At 45.5% G+C, this 17,742-nt stretch overlaps 1 protein-coding gene across 3 annotated transcripts in view; it reads left to right on the top strand.

Moving 5' to 3' along the window:
• The window catches only part of KIZ (kizuna centrosomal protein), a 211,425-nt gene that overhangs the window by 106,931 nt on the left and 86,752 nt on the right, over nt 1-17,742 (top strand). For all 3 annotated transcript variants that reach the window (XM_077282783.1, XM_077282785.1, XM_077282784.1), the window contains exon 11: nt 14,204-14,302. In XM_077282783.1, the coding sequence (XP_077138898.1) occupies nt 14,204-14,302 (99 nt within the window). The remainder of the gene's footprint in view (nt 1-14,203; nt 14,303-17,742) is intronic.

Here is a 17,742-nt window from a genome sequence, read left to right as displayed (position 1 = left end):
CATTCCAAAAATTCCTGTGAAGCACCAGAAGGGTTAATAAACTTCTTGAATATGGTTTTGAGCACCTTGAGGGGTGCAGTTTTTAGAATGGTGTCACACTTGGGTATTTTCTATCATATAGACCCCTCAAAATGACTTCAAATGAGATGTGGTCCCTAAAAAAAAATGGTGTTGTAAAAATGAGAAATTGCTGGTCAACTTTTAACCCTTATAACTCCCTAATAAAAAAAAATTTTGGTTCCAAAATTGTGCTGATGTAAAGTAGGCATGTGGGAAATGTTACTTATTAAGTATTTTGCATGACATATCTCTGTGATTTAAGGGCATAAAAATTCAAAGTTGGAAAATTGCAAAATTTTCAAAATTTTCGCCAAATTTCCATTTTTTCTGCAAATAAACGCAGGTAATATCAAAGAAATTTTACCACTATCATGAAGTACAATATGTTACGAGAAAACAATGTCAGAATCGCCAAGATCCGTTGAAGCGTTCCAGAGTTATAACCTCATAAAGGGACAGTGGTCAGAATTGTAAAAATTGGCCCGGTCATTAACGTGCAAACCACCCTTGGGGGTGAAGGGGTTAAGGATGATTTTACATATAGACACACACCTCCCCCTAGCTTATCTGTATGGTCATTTCTGAACAGACTATAGCCCTGCAAGTTAACAGCCCAGTCATGGCTCTCATCCAGCCATGTCTCAGATATCCCCACTATGTCATAATTATGCTCCAGCAACATTAATTCTAATTCGTCCATTTTGTTGGCGAGGCTTCTGGCATTAGTATACATGCACTTTGTGTCTCTCTGTACCTCTGTTCTTTCTTAAATTATTAATTGTTCTAACCCCACCCCCCATGCCACCGCCACCACCAACTTCCTTATTTGTGCCCAGGTCTCTATCTTCTCTATCTTCCCCTCCTATAAAATGAATACCCTCCCCCCCATTCAGGAGACTGACAGCTGTGGGCCTAAGGTTGTGAAATGGCAGGGTACAAGAGTGGAAGGCTACTTACAACATGAGTGGGGGTAAAGCAAGGTCTTGGTGGAAGGGGTAATAGGCTTGTTGTTCAACGTGTATGTGAGTTAGGTGTTCATGTGAATGAAAGCTCAACTGAACTGAGTCTCGTCCTATCCAAAGACCACTGACAACATCTGTTACTGGCCGGGCTTGCCTTGTAGATGAGGCTCAGAAAGAGCATGTGCTCGACTGGATGGCAAGCGGTGCATCAAGTGGCCTCTCCTTCACTTCCTCCACCTTAACATCACACACCGTACAATCCTCAGAGGTGGCACCCCAATCACCCTTGTTTTTTCCCCATCAAAAGTTGTCAAACGCCGAACTGACTGTCGGAAACATCAGATGGGCCATTCTGAAGAGCTGTTCACACATGCTATTCCATGGGCTTCAGAGGTCTGCTCCAAAGATTCACAGAATCCAGAGGAGGAAAGCATCTGCACCGATGCCCCAAATTTTTTCATGTTGGATCTGGGTCTGGACAAAGTAGGGTCTGAAAAGAATCTAGACATTTGTCGCCAGACGTTAACCACCAAGAGCGTAGGTGATCCTGATGAGACTCCGATACCAGAGGCGCACGTGGACTGTACTGTGGTGTCAGAGCAGGATGAGGAGTGTGAGAATATAGTGGAATGACGAAGATGGTGTAGATCCCACTTGGTGTCATTCCAGAGGTACACAGCAGAGGAGGTGGAGGAGGAAAATGAGGAGGTCACATTGCAGCTTCCCACAGAGACACGAATTGATGCAACAACGACAAGCACTGCACCCTCTGCCCCAACTCTGGCTGTGGCCAGCACCTGTCGCAAGTGTGCAGCTCGCAGGGGCGGCAAGGGTTGCCTCACCTGGGCGTTTTTGAGACTGCAAAGGATAACCTAATACACAATTTGCAAAAAAAAAACACTCAGAGGCAAAAATTGCAATAATTTGACAACTACATGCATGAACCGTCACATGCGCAATCAACCTGCCTTAGTGTGGGAATCTCACTGCGTTAAAAATGCGGACTAGCGGGCCTTGCCAAACATCGGCCGTCCCATCCACCCCATCTGCTGCTTCCTTCTCCTCTGTCACCATTCCAAGTCTTCACACACAGGTTTCTGGCCGCAGAAACTACAATTGTTTACTCACCACAGTTGGGGTGAGAGCCGGTCAGCTGTTACGGAAGTAGACATGACTGCTGCTTTTGTGTCACCTATCACAACACATCTTTCTCAGTCCCCCATGACCGCACCACGGAGAGAGGGGATCCGCCCTTCAGGGACAGGAAACCTACAGATAAAAGGGGGGTTCCTCTCCCTCACATCAGTTGGTTTCCTGTCCCTGACGGGTAAACCTTCAGTGTGCGGTACCTGGGAAGAAGAGGCCGGAGCCAAAGATCCGGGGACGGCCAGTCCGGATATTGGCAGCGGGAATGCCCCTGCCACGGCTGGTGCGGTGCCCGAAGCCACCACCGCTAGGATCGATGTGTCTGTAGGGTGAGCGGGGGGAAGCGGGGCCGCCGCTCCGTAGAGGAGGCAGGGGCTACCGGGGTCCGGTCAGAGGCACATGATAACGGTGCCAGAGGATGCAGGTGGAGCAAGATGGCCGCCGCTCCATCCACCATAACATCTCTTCCTGCACCTCCCTCACAGTCCAGCAGTTTGTCCTGTTCTCCGTACTCTGCCTCCTCTCAGCACAGCAGCTAGTCCTCTGTCCCACATTTGTGGTCATGTAAAATAATATTTCCTCCTACACATGGCAATTCTAAGAGCTTGAACTCCACCATCTCCACTCTGTTGGCCACGGAAATGCTACCTATCCGCCTGGTGAATACAGACGGTTTCCGAAAGTTGATGGCTGTCATAGTCCCCCAGTACCAGTTGCCCAGTCACCATTACTTCTTTAAGAAAGCTGTGCCTGCGCTACACCAGTATGTCACCAACAACATCACCAGTTCCCTGAAAAAAATATGTCTGGCAGGGTGCATTTCACCACTGACACCTGGACAAGCAAACATGGGCAGGGGCAGGCCCGTATTTGCCACTAGGCACTTAAGGGCATGTGCCTAGGGTGGTAGGATGCGGGGGGCGGCACCTGAGCAAGGCAAGGTTTGTTGTGTTTTTTTTTTTTTTTTTATAGTCCGGGTCCGGCTGCACGCCTTCCCTCCTCCTCATCCCTCCTCCCCACCTCAGTCTTCCGGCTGCTGGGGTCTCGGATCCAGTGCTGTCACATGTACTGCATTGGGAGCGGAAGCGGAAACAAGTCACACCGCAGACCCTGCCCCCTCCTCGCTGAAGTGCCAAGTTCAGTTCCTGCCTGACAGTCCTGTGTCGACCCGCCCACCCGCCTCTGTCTGCTGTTGGTGCCTCGGATGGATCTCACCGGGGCGGGCAGGGAGCAGATGCCCCCAGGCCAGTCCCCTATCAGCAGGTTCAGGCCTTTTTTGGTGGGTTAAAGGCCGGGTGCCTGCAGCCGCATCCCTTCACTGCAGACTTACCTGGCTGGAAGGAGGAGATCCAGAGCGGCACAGCGCCCCGGTCCAGATCGCAGCCGGCTAGGATCTGACAGTGATAGCCAAACAGAAAAGGGGAGAGAAAAAAGAGAAGCTTGTAAAGGTAAGTGGAGAACACTGTGACAGAACGAGGCCTGGACCTGCAGGGAGGCACTTATGCCGGCTGGCGGCACATACCTCCCAACAGTCCCGGATTCAGCAGGGCAGTCCCACACTGCAGAGCCACATCCCTCCACCCGCAGAGCCGCACTGCACATAACATATATGGCTGCATTGTGCGCACAGGACCTGTGATGAGGTCACAGGAGGGGAGGAGTCAGGCGTCACATGATCAGGGGCCCCAGTGTATGCAGGACTGCTGTGCTGGTTGTCATGGTGATGGATGAGGGTAAGGTTATGTGTGGTGTCAGGAGGGGTTTACAGTGTGGATGGAGGAGAACCGCATGTGTATGAGGTATACGGAGCGTAGCCGGAGGTGTACAGCGCGTAGCTGTAGGTGTACGAAGCGGAGCCGGGTGTGTCCGAGGTGTACGAAGCGGAGCCGGGTGTGTCCGTGGCTTACGAAGCGGAGCCGGGTGTGTACGGAGCGGAGCCGGGTGTGTCAAGAGGTGTACAGAGCGGAGCCGAGTGTGTACGGAGAGGAGCCGCGTGTGTGCAAGGTGTGCGGAGCGGAGCCATGTGTGCAAGGTGTGCGGAGCGGAGCCGGGTGTGCAAGGTCTACGGAGCGGAGCATCATGTGGGGCCATTATACAGTATGGAGCGTCATGTGGGGCCATTATACAGTATGGAGCATCATGTGTGGCCATTATACAGTATTTAGCATCATGTGTGGCCATTATACTGTATTGAGCATCATGTGGGGCCATTATACAGTATGGAGCACTGTGTGGTGTATGTATGTGTGTATACTGTGCCCCCCTGTGCAGTGTATCTGTGATACGTATACATGTCCCCCGCCTTGTAATAACATCCACCGTCTTGTAATAACGCCCCCTGTCCTGTATTAACGTTTCCAGTCCAGTAATCACATCCCCCGTCCTGTAGTAATAGTCTCCTGTCTTGTAAGCAGGGTCACAGGAGGCAGAGTCCCTTCCTCTGGAAGTCTGCAGTGGCAGAAGTGGGACAATGCAGTGGGCCCTGAATGGGAGGAGGGGGTGTCCCAGCGGTGCAATGCTGCGGGCCCGATGTTGGCGGTGAGCAAAGTGGAGTGCATTGCTTTCCTAGTGGCCATATTTCTGAAGCTGTGGGCCAACGGAGGCGGCGCATGTGGAGATTGGGATCTTGGTCCAGACGCGATCTCAGTCTGCGCATGCGCTGTCTATGGCAGCCGTCTTCCTGAAGCCCTCTGCAGGGAAAACAATGCACTTACGCCGTAGCCTGGAGCCCTCATTATCATAGGAATAGGTCAGGTAATAAATTGTTTTTCTTATGCTTTATAGTGTAGTTTTAGGTCAGAGGGGTGGTTAGGGATGAGCTAGCAAGGTGCAGGGAGAGGTAGTGATGGCTACTTGCAGACATGTGCGGCATTTGCGGTTTTGCACTTGCGGTGAGACAAAAAAACACTGCTAGCAGCGGTTTTTTTTTCCACTGCTGCAAGTACTGCATTTGCCGGATCATGGCAAAACCGCAAGTGCCGCACATGTCTGCAAGTCCCATAGGGAATGAATGAAGCAGAACGCAGTGTTGCCGTAAGTGATCCATTACGCGGCAGATGCGGAAAAACTGCCGGATCTGCCGCAAATGGCAAAAATCGCTGATGTGAAAGTAGCCTACATCACTGCCGACAGTGTCTGCATTAGTCATACTCACCAATGGGAGAGGCAGCAGAATCTCTAAATACGGCCCTGGGCAGGGGCATTACATCTCACTGACTACTCACTGGGTGACTGGTGGCTATGGGGGCAGGCAGTCAAGGGGCTGCTTCACAAGTCTTTGAATCTCCAAGGATTGCGGGAAAAACATCTGTATCTAATAGTTCTTCTACTGCTTCTGTCTCCTCTACCTCATATAGGGCATCCACCTGTGCTCTCAACCTCTCCCTTAATCAAACACACATTCCAACAGTGCAGATAGAATCTCCCCACCTTCGTACTGGGCAGCCATGGCTTACCGCAGTCAAGCAGTGTTTAAATTAATATGCCTTGGAGATAGCAGTCACAGCTCAAGAGTTGTGGACAGGTATCCAGGTCGAGTTAGAGCAATGGCTGTCTCCACTAAACCTGGAGCCAGAGAAGGCTGTGTTCAATAATGGTACAAACCTGGTGGTGGCCCTACGCCCTGGCATCCTCACACACGTGTCTTGCATGGATTACATCCTCAACCTGATGGTACAGCAATTTCTCCGCCACTATCCCAGCCTGAATGCACTGCTGCAGAAAGTACGGTCGCTGTGTGCTCACTTCCGGTGATCACACCCCACAGGTCATCAACTTGCATCGCTACAGACGTCTTTCGGCCTACCAGTTAACCGTTTGATCAGCTATGTTCCGACACAGTGGAATTCCACTCTGCACATGTTGAAGCGTCTGTGGCAGCAGCGACGAGCCCTGGTGCAGTATGTCCTTTAGCATAGCCTGGGCCAACGCAGACCGGATGTGGTGCAAATCACGCTTGCAAAGTGGGCGCAGGTGAATGAGTTCTGCACAGTATTGAAATGGCTACTAAGATGGTTAGCACTGACGATGCTGTCATCAGTATCACTATTCCGATCATCTACATTCTGGAGCACAGTTTGGATAGTCTACGTGAAGAGGTGATGGTCCCAGAGGAAGAGATGAAAGCAGAGGAGGATGCAGAAAGGATAACAATATCTCAAATTGTACCATGGGAGGGTGGCTTACAGCGATCAAGGGGCTCTCATGGTACCAGACAAACTGTTAGTTAAGATGCAGGAGCCGATGAACAAATGGAGTAGGACAAGGTCAGGAGATGAAGAGGATAATGATTCGCTCTCTGTTGTCCGTGGTTTGTGGGAGGGGATGGAGGAAGCAACCTTCAGTGTTACCTCGCCACCAAAACAGCATGGACTTGGACTTCATGGAACGTAAGTGCCTTCTTGCTGCACCATCTTCAACATGATTCCCGTATTCTTAAGGTTAGAAATACTGCTGACTACTGGGTTGCCACTATGTAAGATCCACGGTGCAAGAGAATATTTAGCCAGATGCTTCCCCTTCCCTGGAAAGGAATGCGCGCATGCTGGAGTATTGAAATACACTTGTAAACAATCTTGTGTTTTTTTTCCCCAAGACAGCAGTGAGGCACACAGTGTGCATCCCAGTTCTAGATGTCCAACCCAGGGAACATCAAGGTGTCATTGCCAAAACATTAGCCGCAGCATCAGTGTAAGTGGCATAAGCAATTTATGTGAGTCGTTTAACACATTTATTTTTTATACCAGCCCATGCACTAGAAGAACAGAGAAAAGTCTGAAACGTTGCGAACAACTGGAGAGGATAGTGCAGGAGTATCTGGAGCTCCATATCAATACCATCAAGGGGGTTTGTACCCTTTTACAAATGGGTTAACAAGCAAGGGGTTTCTAGCGGGTCCCTATCCTTCCAGGGTTTTAGCAGGTTGCTATAATATATGGGAAAGTTTTTCATTTTTCCTGGTCGGTGTACTTTATAGTTTGCCTCTCACACTTTTTCCTGCCACCTTTTATAGGGCTCCTGCCACTAGTTAAGATTACTTTAACACTTGCGTCGTGTGACGCACGTCGCAATGCGTTGTTTTGGAGAAAAAACGCATCCTGCAAAGTTGCCCGCAGGATGCATTTTTTCTCCATAGACTTGCATTAGCGACGCATTGTGACGGATTGCCACACGTAGCATCCGTCGTGCGACGGGTGCGTCGTGTTTTGGCGGACCGTCGGCACAAAAAAACGTTCCATGTAACTTTTTTTGTGCGTCGCGTCCGCCATTTTCGACCGCGCATATGCGGCCGAAACTCTGCCCCCTCCTCCCCGGACTGCAGAATGGGCAGCGGATGCGTTGTAAAACTGCATCCGCTGCCCACATCTTGCAGTAATTTCACAGGTTCCGTCGGTTCATCGGCCCAACGCATTGCGACGGGCCCGTACTGACGCGAGTGTGAAAGTAGCCTAAGGAACCTGTTCTCCCCTGAGGGCACCAGCACAAGTGCCCTGATCCCCAAGCTTAAATTGTCTCATTCGAGTTGACCAATTATACCCCCTGGATTTTTCCTCTTGGGCCTTGAGGGTGCGCTCTTTTACTTGTCCCTTCACTTTGTTCCCATGACACAACAAATCATTATGCCTGGCCCCTTGCAGAAACAGACTAATTGATTCTGGGGTGCCCGATTTACATTTTCCAGAGTACATTTTACTGTTGAGTCTCTCTAAGCTGAGCTGAGAGCCCCACAAACAGGCTCTCCATGAATGTGTTGTGACTATCACACAGCTGCAACACATGCAGCTGCGGCACCGAACAGCTGATTATCAGGAGCCAGGGTCACAAAACTCTGAGTCCAGAAGTCCCATCATTTGAACACCGTTCAGTCACCACCTACACTGCTTTCCATCAGCTATGAGATCAAGGGACAAATGGCTGAGGCACGGCCGAAAGTTTTGGCATCTTTGAAATTGTTCCAGATAATGAAGTGTTATGATCTGGTGGCCTAGGAACGGCATGAGACGTACTCTGGAGAATGTGGTAACCGTACTGACCGCAGACCCTGGACTCAACACCGCAACTAGAAGTAGCCGTGAGATGTACCTACTGATCCTAGACACCTCGACACAGCCGGAGAACTAATTAACCCTATAGATAGAAAAGGGAAAGCTATCTCGCCTCAGAGAAAATTCCTAAAGGATAGGCAGCCCCCCACAAATATTGACTGTGAGAGGAGAGGAAAAAACATACACAGGCTGAAAACAGAATCTAGCAAAGGAGGCCAATCTAGCTGGATAGGAAAGATAGGACAGAGTACTATGCGGTCAGTATTAAAATACTATGAAATATCCACCACAGAAAATACAAAAACTTCACATCTAACTAAAGACATGAAGGGTATGTCTGCCTCTCCAGAGATACCAGCTTGACTGCATAAATCCTTACACAGATTAAGCCGGACAAGAAAAAACATGAAATGCACTAAACAATAAGGCCCACAAAATGTGGGCTGCAAAACAAGCAGGACTTATCTTGGTGAAAAGACCAGGAAGCAAGAGAGACCATGAAGAGATGTGAATCCTCCAGATACAATTGACAACTGGCACTCACTAAAGGGTGAAGCCAGACTAAATAGCCCAGTCCAGAGTGAACACACCTGATAACTGCTGTGAAGGACAGACAGCAGCGCTACCACTGATAACCACCAGAGGGAGCCCAAGAACAGAATTCACAACAATGAAGTATTTCTCCCAGAAAATTATTGCAATTACACGTTTTGTAATACACTCAAAGGAAATAAATGTGTATTAAAACAACACAAAACTGAAAAAAAAGACAAATTGGACATAATTTCACACACAACCCCACTAATCGGCTAAACGAAATTGTTGGCCGCTTTCCAAAAATATCAGTAAACATTGTTGCAAGTTTGGTATGCTTGTTCAAATTCGCCTGTGGCAAGTAAATGGTGTGGGCAATATGAAAATAACACTTGAAACAAGCTAGAAAGGGGAGAAGTTATCTCTCTCTTTGCGTTGTGTCTCTGTGTGCCACACTAAGCTTGAAGAACAGAAAGAGGAAAAGAGAACTGTCTGAGGAATTAATAAATAAAATTGTTGAAAAATATCAACAATTATAAGGTTCAAAGTAGTAATGGGCGGACCCCTGGATGTTCGGGTTCAGCCGATCAGTTAAAAAAAGATTTGGGTTTGGGTACCAGAATAGTACCCAGACCCCATTCACTTGAATGAGGGCCCAAATATTCAGTGTTTGCCACGCTGTCAAGTGCATGACAGCTCGGCAACCACTGCTTCTGATCAGCAGCTCACTCATCCGTGGTTCTCAACCTGGGCTGCCACACCTTCGCACCGTCCAGGTTGAAAACTGTTTATCCCCCAGATTTGGATTACCGCATGGGACAGAATGACGGACAGGGGAGGGATATGGATGTTTTTTTTATTACAAGAGACGAGAGCTTCAATGGAATGGGTGATAACGAGAGTATGGTTTAATTTAGAATCTGTCATTCTTTCAATTAAAGGACTTTATTCTGGCTGTGTGTTTATTTACAATATAACTATAGGATTAGTAATGGATAGGTGTCTTATAGATGCTTCTCCATTACTTACCGGTGGGCTTCAGGTCACCGGGCAATACAAAGGTGACATCAACCCCACAAATATGAACCTCACTTGCCACCACTACAGGGTAAGTGGGAAGAGCCGGGCAAAGAGCCAGAATTGACGCATCTAATAGATGCGCTTTTTCTGGGTGGCTGTGGGCTGCTATTTTTAGGCTGGGTGGGGCCATTATCCATGGCCCCTTACCAGCCTGAGAATACCAGCCCCCAGCTGTCTGGTTTAGCAAGGCTGGTTGTCAAAAATGGGGGGACCATACGTCCTTTTTTAAAATTCTGTAATTTAAAAACACAGCATGGGGACCCCTCTATTCTTGATATCCAACCTTGCTAACGCTGACAGCAAAGGGTTGCAGCCTCTGCTTTCAGTTTTGCCTGGCTGGTTATAAAATAATATAGGGGACCCCACGCCGTTATTGTTTTTTAAATACTCCCATCAGCCGCCGCCTGCTTTTGCTATTATTATTAGCAGCAGGCATAGGATGATGAGAGCAGTAGTCCCATCTGCTGACACCAGTGACTGGAGACAAACTTTTTACCTCTGATTACAGCTGCAGGCTTATTCTGTCATTTGACAGCTTGGGAACACCGGCTGTCTGACCTGCGGTAATGATTTTACCGCTGATTAGAAGCCATGTTTGCCACGCTGTCATGCACATGACATCACGGCAAACACCACGTGTTCGAGGAGGTCGAACCCATCAGTAAGGCTGGGTTCACATTACGTCCAGGCAGTCCGTTAGACGGAATGCGTTACACCGTGGCATAATGCGGTGTAATCAGTCCGTTAACGCTGCCATTGAGCTCTATTTCGGGCGCATCGCTAGCGCACACACAAAATGGGCGTGCGCTAGCGATGTGCCGTCATTGAATGACGGACCCTGCGACACGGGCTGCAGCGTTTCTGGGTCCGTCACCGCTAGCGCAGATAGAGCATCTGCTAGCTCTATCTGCGCTAGCGCGATGGCATGTCGGCACTTGCATTAACGCAGCCCGTTTAATGCATGTGTTGAACGGGCTCATTTAACGCAATGTTAACTTAGCCTAACACAGTCTTCCTGGTGAAGTCCATGTTCAATGTCCGCGCCTGAACAGTAGGTGTTCGGTACGTACCCCGGACTTTACTGTTTGGGTTCGCCCATCTCTAGTTACAAGTCCATCTTCAGAGATCTTGATGTTCCTTTGTCCACGATGTGCAACATAATCAAGAAGTTTACAACCCATGGCACTCTAGCTGATATCCCTAGACGTGGATGTTTCATGCTGTGACGGTCTTCGGTAAGGATGGAGGGCCTCAAACTGTCACTGGAACTGGGACCTTGACTATCTCTGTCCTGGAGGTAGTCTTGAATGTATAGAGGCCCAAGTCTTTGACCTTACTATGCTTCTGTTAAACCCTGATTTGTTCCCTCCCACTCCATGAGGCATGGGACAGAAATGAAAGGTAAACAAGACACAAAGACAAAACAGTGTTAACAGAAAACCTCTGTCATACAAAAGCACTAACCAACAATAGGGAGGAGGATAGGGACAGAAGGGAATAAACTAAATGGGAAGAGGTACCAGTAGATAAAAACACACATACAGGGGTGCTTCTCACAAAATTAGAATATCATCAAAAAGTTATTTTATGTCAGTTCTTCAATGCAAAAAGTGAAACTCCTATGTTATATAGAGTCATTACAAACAGAGTGATCAATTTCATGTTTTTTTTTTATTATGTTGATGATTATGGCTGACAAATGAAAACCAAAAGTCATTATCTCAGTAAATTAGAATAATTAACAAAAAACGCCTGAAAAGGCTTCCTAAGAGCTTAAAAAGGTCCCATAGTCTGTTTCAGTAGGCACCACAATCATGGGGAAGACTGCTAACTGGGCAGATGTCCAGAAGGCAGTCATTGACATACTCCACAAGGAGAGTAAGCCTCAAAAGGTCATTGCTAAAGAAGCTGACTGTTCAGAGTGCTGTTTCCAAGCATATTAATGGAAAGTTGAGTGGAAGGAAAAAGTGTGGTAGAAAAAGGTGCACAAGCATCGGGATAACCACAGCCTTGAAAGGATTGTTAAGAAAAGGCCATTCAAAAATTTGAGGGAGATTCACAAGGAGTGCCACACACAGACGTATCCAGGACATGGGCTACAAGTGTCGCATTCCTTGTGCCAAGTCACTCATGACCAATAAACAACGCCAGAAGCGTCTTACCTGGGCCAAGGAGAAAAAGAACTGGACTGTAGCTCAGTGGTCCAAGGTGTTTTCAAATGAAAGTAAATTTTGCATTTCATTTAGAAATCAAGGTCCAAGAGTCTGGAGGAAGAGTGAAGAGGCACACAATCCAAGCTGCTTGAGGTCTAGTGTGAACTTTCCACAATCGGAGATGGTTTGGGGAGCCATGTCACCTGCTGGTGTAGGTCCACTCTGTTTTATCAAGAACAAAGTCAGCGCAGTCGTCTACCAAGAAATTTTAGAGCACTTCATGCTTCCCTCTGTCGACAAGCTTTATGGAGATGGAAATTTCATTCTCCAGCAGCACCTGTCCACACTGCCAAAAGTATCAATACCTTTTTTTAAAAGCAACTATCATTGTGCTTGATTGACAAGCAGACTCGCCTGACCTTAACCCCATAGAGAATCTATGGGATATTGTCAAGAGGAAGATGAGAGACACCAGACCCAACAATGCAAATGAGCTGAAGCTGATGGCTGCTATTAAAACAACCTGGGCTTCCATAACACCTCAGCGGTGCCACAGGCTGATTGCCTCCATGCAACGCCGAATTGATGCAAAAGGAGCCCCAACCAAGTATTGAGTGCATTTACTGAACATACATTTCAGTAGGCCAACATTTCGGATTTTAAAATCATTTTTCAAGCTGGTGTTATAAAGTGTTCTAATTTACTGACTTTTGGGTTTTCATTGGCGGTAAGCCATAATCATCAACATTAACAGAAATTTTCATGAGTTTAATGAGTTTCATTTTTTTGTATTGAAGAACTGAAATAAACTTTTTTATGATATTCTAATTTTGTGAGAAGCACCTATACTGCAGCAAACCACTGAACACTACTATAACAACTCTACTCCAAACACTTAGCTTTAGCTCCTAGCACAGGAAGACCAATCTTTTACCAGCAGGGACAAGAAGGTCTGACCAGTTTTTATAGGAGGAGGTCATGGCAAGATCAGAAGCAGCTTAAATGGAGCTGCATGTTTCTGACAAGCATAGAATTGGTTGTTAGCCTCTTCGGTACCAGATGAAACTAAATCCATTAAATATGGGACACAAATCACACCATCTCTAAAGAAGACCTGCGATTCATTGTCCGACATGACCATCTATCTTCAGGTCTTCCAAGGGAATGTGACACTCGAGACAGGATGGGAGAGAACAATTGATAAAAAATGTAAACGCAGAATGGTCCAGATGGTGGATAAGCAGACCAAATCAAGTTCCAAAGGCATTCAATCTCTCCTGTAGGCTCAGGGTGCATCAATATCAGCCCAAACTATCGGTCGACATTTGAATGAATTGAAATGGTGTGGCAGGAGACCCAGTAGCACCCCACTACTGACACAGAGATATAAAAAAGCCAGACTGCAGCTTGCCAAAATGTATGAGTAAGCCCAAAATCCTTCTGGGAAAGCGTCTTGTGGACAGATGAAACTAAGATAGAGCCTTTTGGTAAATCACATCATTCTACTGTTTACCAAAAATGGAATAAGGCCTGCAAAGAAAACACAGAACCTGCAGTCAAATATGATGGAAGTTCAACAATGTTTTGCTGCCTCTGGCACTGGGTGCCTTGACTGTTTGCAAGGCATCTTGAATTCTGAATATTACCAAAGGATATTGGGCTGCAATGTAGTGCTCAGTGTAAGAAAGATAGGTGTGCATCGTATGTCATGAGCCTTCCAGCAGGACAATGACCTCAAACGTACTTCAAGAAGCACCCAGAAATGGATGGAAACAAATTGCTGGAGAGTTCTGAAGTGGCCAGCTATGAGTCTGGATCTAATTCCCACACCTGTGGAGAGATCTTAAAATTTGCTGTTCAGAGAAGGCATCCTTCAAATATGAGAGACCTGAAGCAGTTTGTAAAAGAAGAGTGGTCCAAAACTCCAGTTGAGGTGTAAGAAGCTTGTTGATGGTTATAGGAAGAGATGGATTGCAGTTAATTATTCCAAAGGTTGTGCAATCAAATATGAAGTTGAGGGTGCTGACAATTTTTTTCTGGCCTATTTTTGTGGTTTTGTGTCAAATTATGTCTAATTTGTCTCAAATGTTTATAACAAAACATTTGTAATTTCAAAATTTTCTGTGAAAAATAATTCATTTTCTGTGTGTATATATGTATATTTCTGGTTCTCTTCTACAACATTTTTGTAAATGCCCTGTCTTTTTTTTGTGTTTATTTTCAGGCAGTTCAACTGTTTTGTTGCAAGATGTAAAGAAGAAAGTTAACAAGAAAGAAAATAACATTGAGGAATTTAGTGATGGTTCAGATATTGAAATTCCTGGTAAGTAATTGTAAGCTATACACAGTGTACATTAACCCATAAACAACTTGTAAATTACATTTATGTTAAAGGTCCCTGCGGAGTATATGTAGCCTGTTTTATACACAGCAGATGCTGGCTGTATTACATTACTGGCATCTGCCTGTAACAAAAGCATCTGGAGCAATCACTTCTGTTAATCATTTAGGTGCTGCTGTTAATCACCAGCTCATATCGAGCTTCCCCCGGCTCTATTGAGAGTCGATAGGTACTACCATGTTACTCCTGTGAATGTTAGACAGAGCGCTGGGCTTCGTAGGAAAACCGCAATTACACTATATATACTGCAATGCACCAGTATTGTTATAAGCGATCAGAATATTGCTGTATTTCTGGTTCAAGTCTGTATATAGAACTATATGGTAAACATTGAAAGAAATCCCAAAACGGAGGGTGGTTTGGCGCTCCCTAATCCTTGGTTATGTTTCTTAGCGGCACAGTGTCAACATCTTAAAAGCTGGGGGGTTGAGACAGGGAGGGGACAAACGCCCAATAGCTTGAGGTACTTACTAAAGATGGGGTCATTGACTGAAAGTTTGGAGGGAGGACATTTTATGAAGGCCGGTTCTCAGCATTGTACTATTAATCTAATCCAGAAGGTTTGGGAAAAAGTGAAACATATCAGAGGGGTGAATGGTTTTACTAGGTTTTCTCCTATATGGGACAACATATATTTGCAGGAATTTGGGCAAATGAAGGGTTTTCGGGTCTGGAAGGAGGCAGGTATTAGACTGATTGGTCAGCTAGTCAGCCAGGACAGTCTTAAATCGTTTGAGGCGCTACAGGAAGAATTCCAGTTACCGTGGTCAGAGCTGTACCAATATAACCGGATTCGTCACGCATATCAGACACAAAATAGTAGGAGGCTCATAGTGATTAAAGTAGATCTTATGTTGGAATTTATCCTTAAGAATAGTGGTACGAGAGGGGCGATATCGGAGGTATACGGGGATCTTCTATTTGCCTTTCTCGGTAAGCATCCTATTAAGGCTAGAGGGAAATGGGAAGCTGAAGTGGGAGAGATTGATGATAGATGGGAATCGATCTTCGAATATGTGCCTAAGATATCTATGAGTGAACCCGGGAGGTTATCGCAATTATTTGTAATCCATAGGGCTTATAGAACACCTGAAAGGTTATTCAAAGCTGGATTGAGGCCTAATTCTTTATGCCCAAGGTGTTCACAATCTCAGGCGGGTATATTGCATATGTTGTGGCATTGTCCTAGATTGTCAGTGGTACTGAATCGTATTGAACTGGTGTAAACCCATTGGTATGCATATTGGGATACGTGGAAGAAATAACTACGGACATCTTGACCAAAATAGTAATTGCACGATAGTTATTTATTGCAAGAAAGCTGATAGCTAAATTTTGGATTAGGAACCTCTAACTAGAAGAGACTTTATTACACAAACGGATCATATACGGTACTTCTACTGGAAAAAAGTATTTACACCAAGAGAAAAAAACTGGATCTTTTCCACAAGTTATGGCAACTGTGGATTGACTGGAACTAGTACGTTGGGAATGATATGTGACGCTTTAAGAGGTTTTCAGGTGTTGTGATAGTACGCTATTTGATTATGTGTACAACGTGAGGAATGTTGTTTGCTTACATTATGGTCTCTAAGGGTAGGGGGGGAGGGATACTTTACTTTATATTAAAAATTGTTACCTGAGTAAAATGTACTGTCATGAGTAATACGTGATTTATTCTGTCATATTCAATAAAAATGTATCTGATTAAAAAAAAAAAACAGTGAAAGAAATGTATGGTATATACAGTTATATGAAAAAGTTTGGGCACCCCTATTAATCTTAAGCTTAATGTTTTATAAAAATTGTTTTTTTTTTGCAACAGCTATTTCAGTTTCCTATATCTAATAACTGTTGGACACAGTAATGTTTCTGCCTTGAAATGAGGTTTATTGTACTAACAGAAAATGTGCAATCTGCATTCAAACAAAATTTGACAGGTGCATAAGTATGGGCACCCTTATCATTTTCTTGTTTTAAATACTCCTACCTACTTTTTACTGACTTACTAAAGCACTTTTTTGGTTTTGTAACCTCATTGAGCCGTGAACTTCATAGCCAGGTGTATGCAATCATGAGAAAAGCTACTTAAAGTGGCCACTTGCAAGTTGTTCTCCTGTTTGAATCTCCTCTGAAGAGTGGCATCATGGGCTCCTCAAAACAACTGTCAAATGATCGGAAAACAAAGATTATTCAACATATTTGTACAGGGGAAGGATACAAAAAGCTGTCTCAGAGATTTAACCTGTCAATTTCCACTGTGAGGAACATAGTAAGGAAATGGAAGAACACAGGTACAGTTCTTGTTAAGGCCAGAAGTGGCAGGCCAAGAAAAACATCAGAAAGGCAGAGAAGAAGAATGGTGAGATCAGTCAAGGACAATCCTCAGACCACCTCCAGAGAGCTGCAGCATCAACTTGCTGCAGATGGTGTCACTGTGCATCGGTCAACTATACAACGCACTTTGCACAAGGAGAAGCTGTATGGGAGAGTGATGCGAAAGAAGCCGTTTCTGCAAGCACGCCACAAACTGAGTCGGCTGAGGTATGCAAAAGCACATTTGGAGAAGCCAATTTCTTTTTGGAAGAAGGTCCTGTGGACTGATGAAACCAAGATTGAGTTGTTTGGTCATACAAAAAGGCGTTATGCATGGCGGCAAAAAAAAACACAGCATTCCAAGAAAAACTCTTGCTACCCACAGTAAAATTTGGTGGAGGTTCCATCATGCTTTGGGGCTGTGTGGCCAATGCCGGGAATCTTGTTAAAGTTGAGGGACGCATGGATTCCTCTCAGGATCAGCAGATTCTTGACAATAATGTTCATGAATCAGTGACAAAGTTGAAGTTACGCAGGGGATGGATCTTTCAGCAAGACAATGATCCAAAACACTGCTCCAAATCTACTCAGGCATTCATGCAGAGGAACAATTACACTGTTCTGGAATGGCCATCCCAGTCCCCAGACCTGAATATCATTGATCATCTGTGGGATCATTTGAAGAGGGCTGTCCATGCTTGGCGACCATCAAACTTAACTGAACTGGAATTGTTTTGTAAAGAGGAATGGTCAAAAATACCTTCATCCAGGATCCAGGAACTCATTAAAAGCTACAGGAAGCGACTAGAGGCTGTTAATTTTGCAAAAGGAGGATCTACTAAATATTAATGTCACTTTTCTGGTGAGGTGCCCATACTTATGCACCTGTCAAATTTTGTTTGAATGCACATTGCACATTTTCTGTTAGTACAATAAACCTCATTTCAAGGCAGAAACATTACTGTGTCCAACAGTTATTAGATATATGAAACTGAAATAGCTGTTGCAAAAAAAACAATTTTTATAAAACATTAAGCTTAAGATTA

Source organism: Ranitomeya variabilis, chromosome 2 (genome assembly GCF_051348905.1).
Source record: "Ranitomeya variabilis isolate aRanVar5 chromosome 2, aRanVar5.hap1, whole genome shotgun sequence".
Taxonomy (NCBI): Eukaryota; Metazoa; Chordata; class Amphibia; order Anura; family Dendrobatidae; genus Ranitomeya; species Ranitomeya variabilis.
The sequence above is the reverse complement of the archived record's forward strand: the minus strand, read 5'-3'. Positions and strand labels throughout refer to the sequence as shown.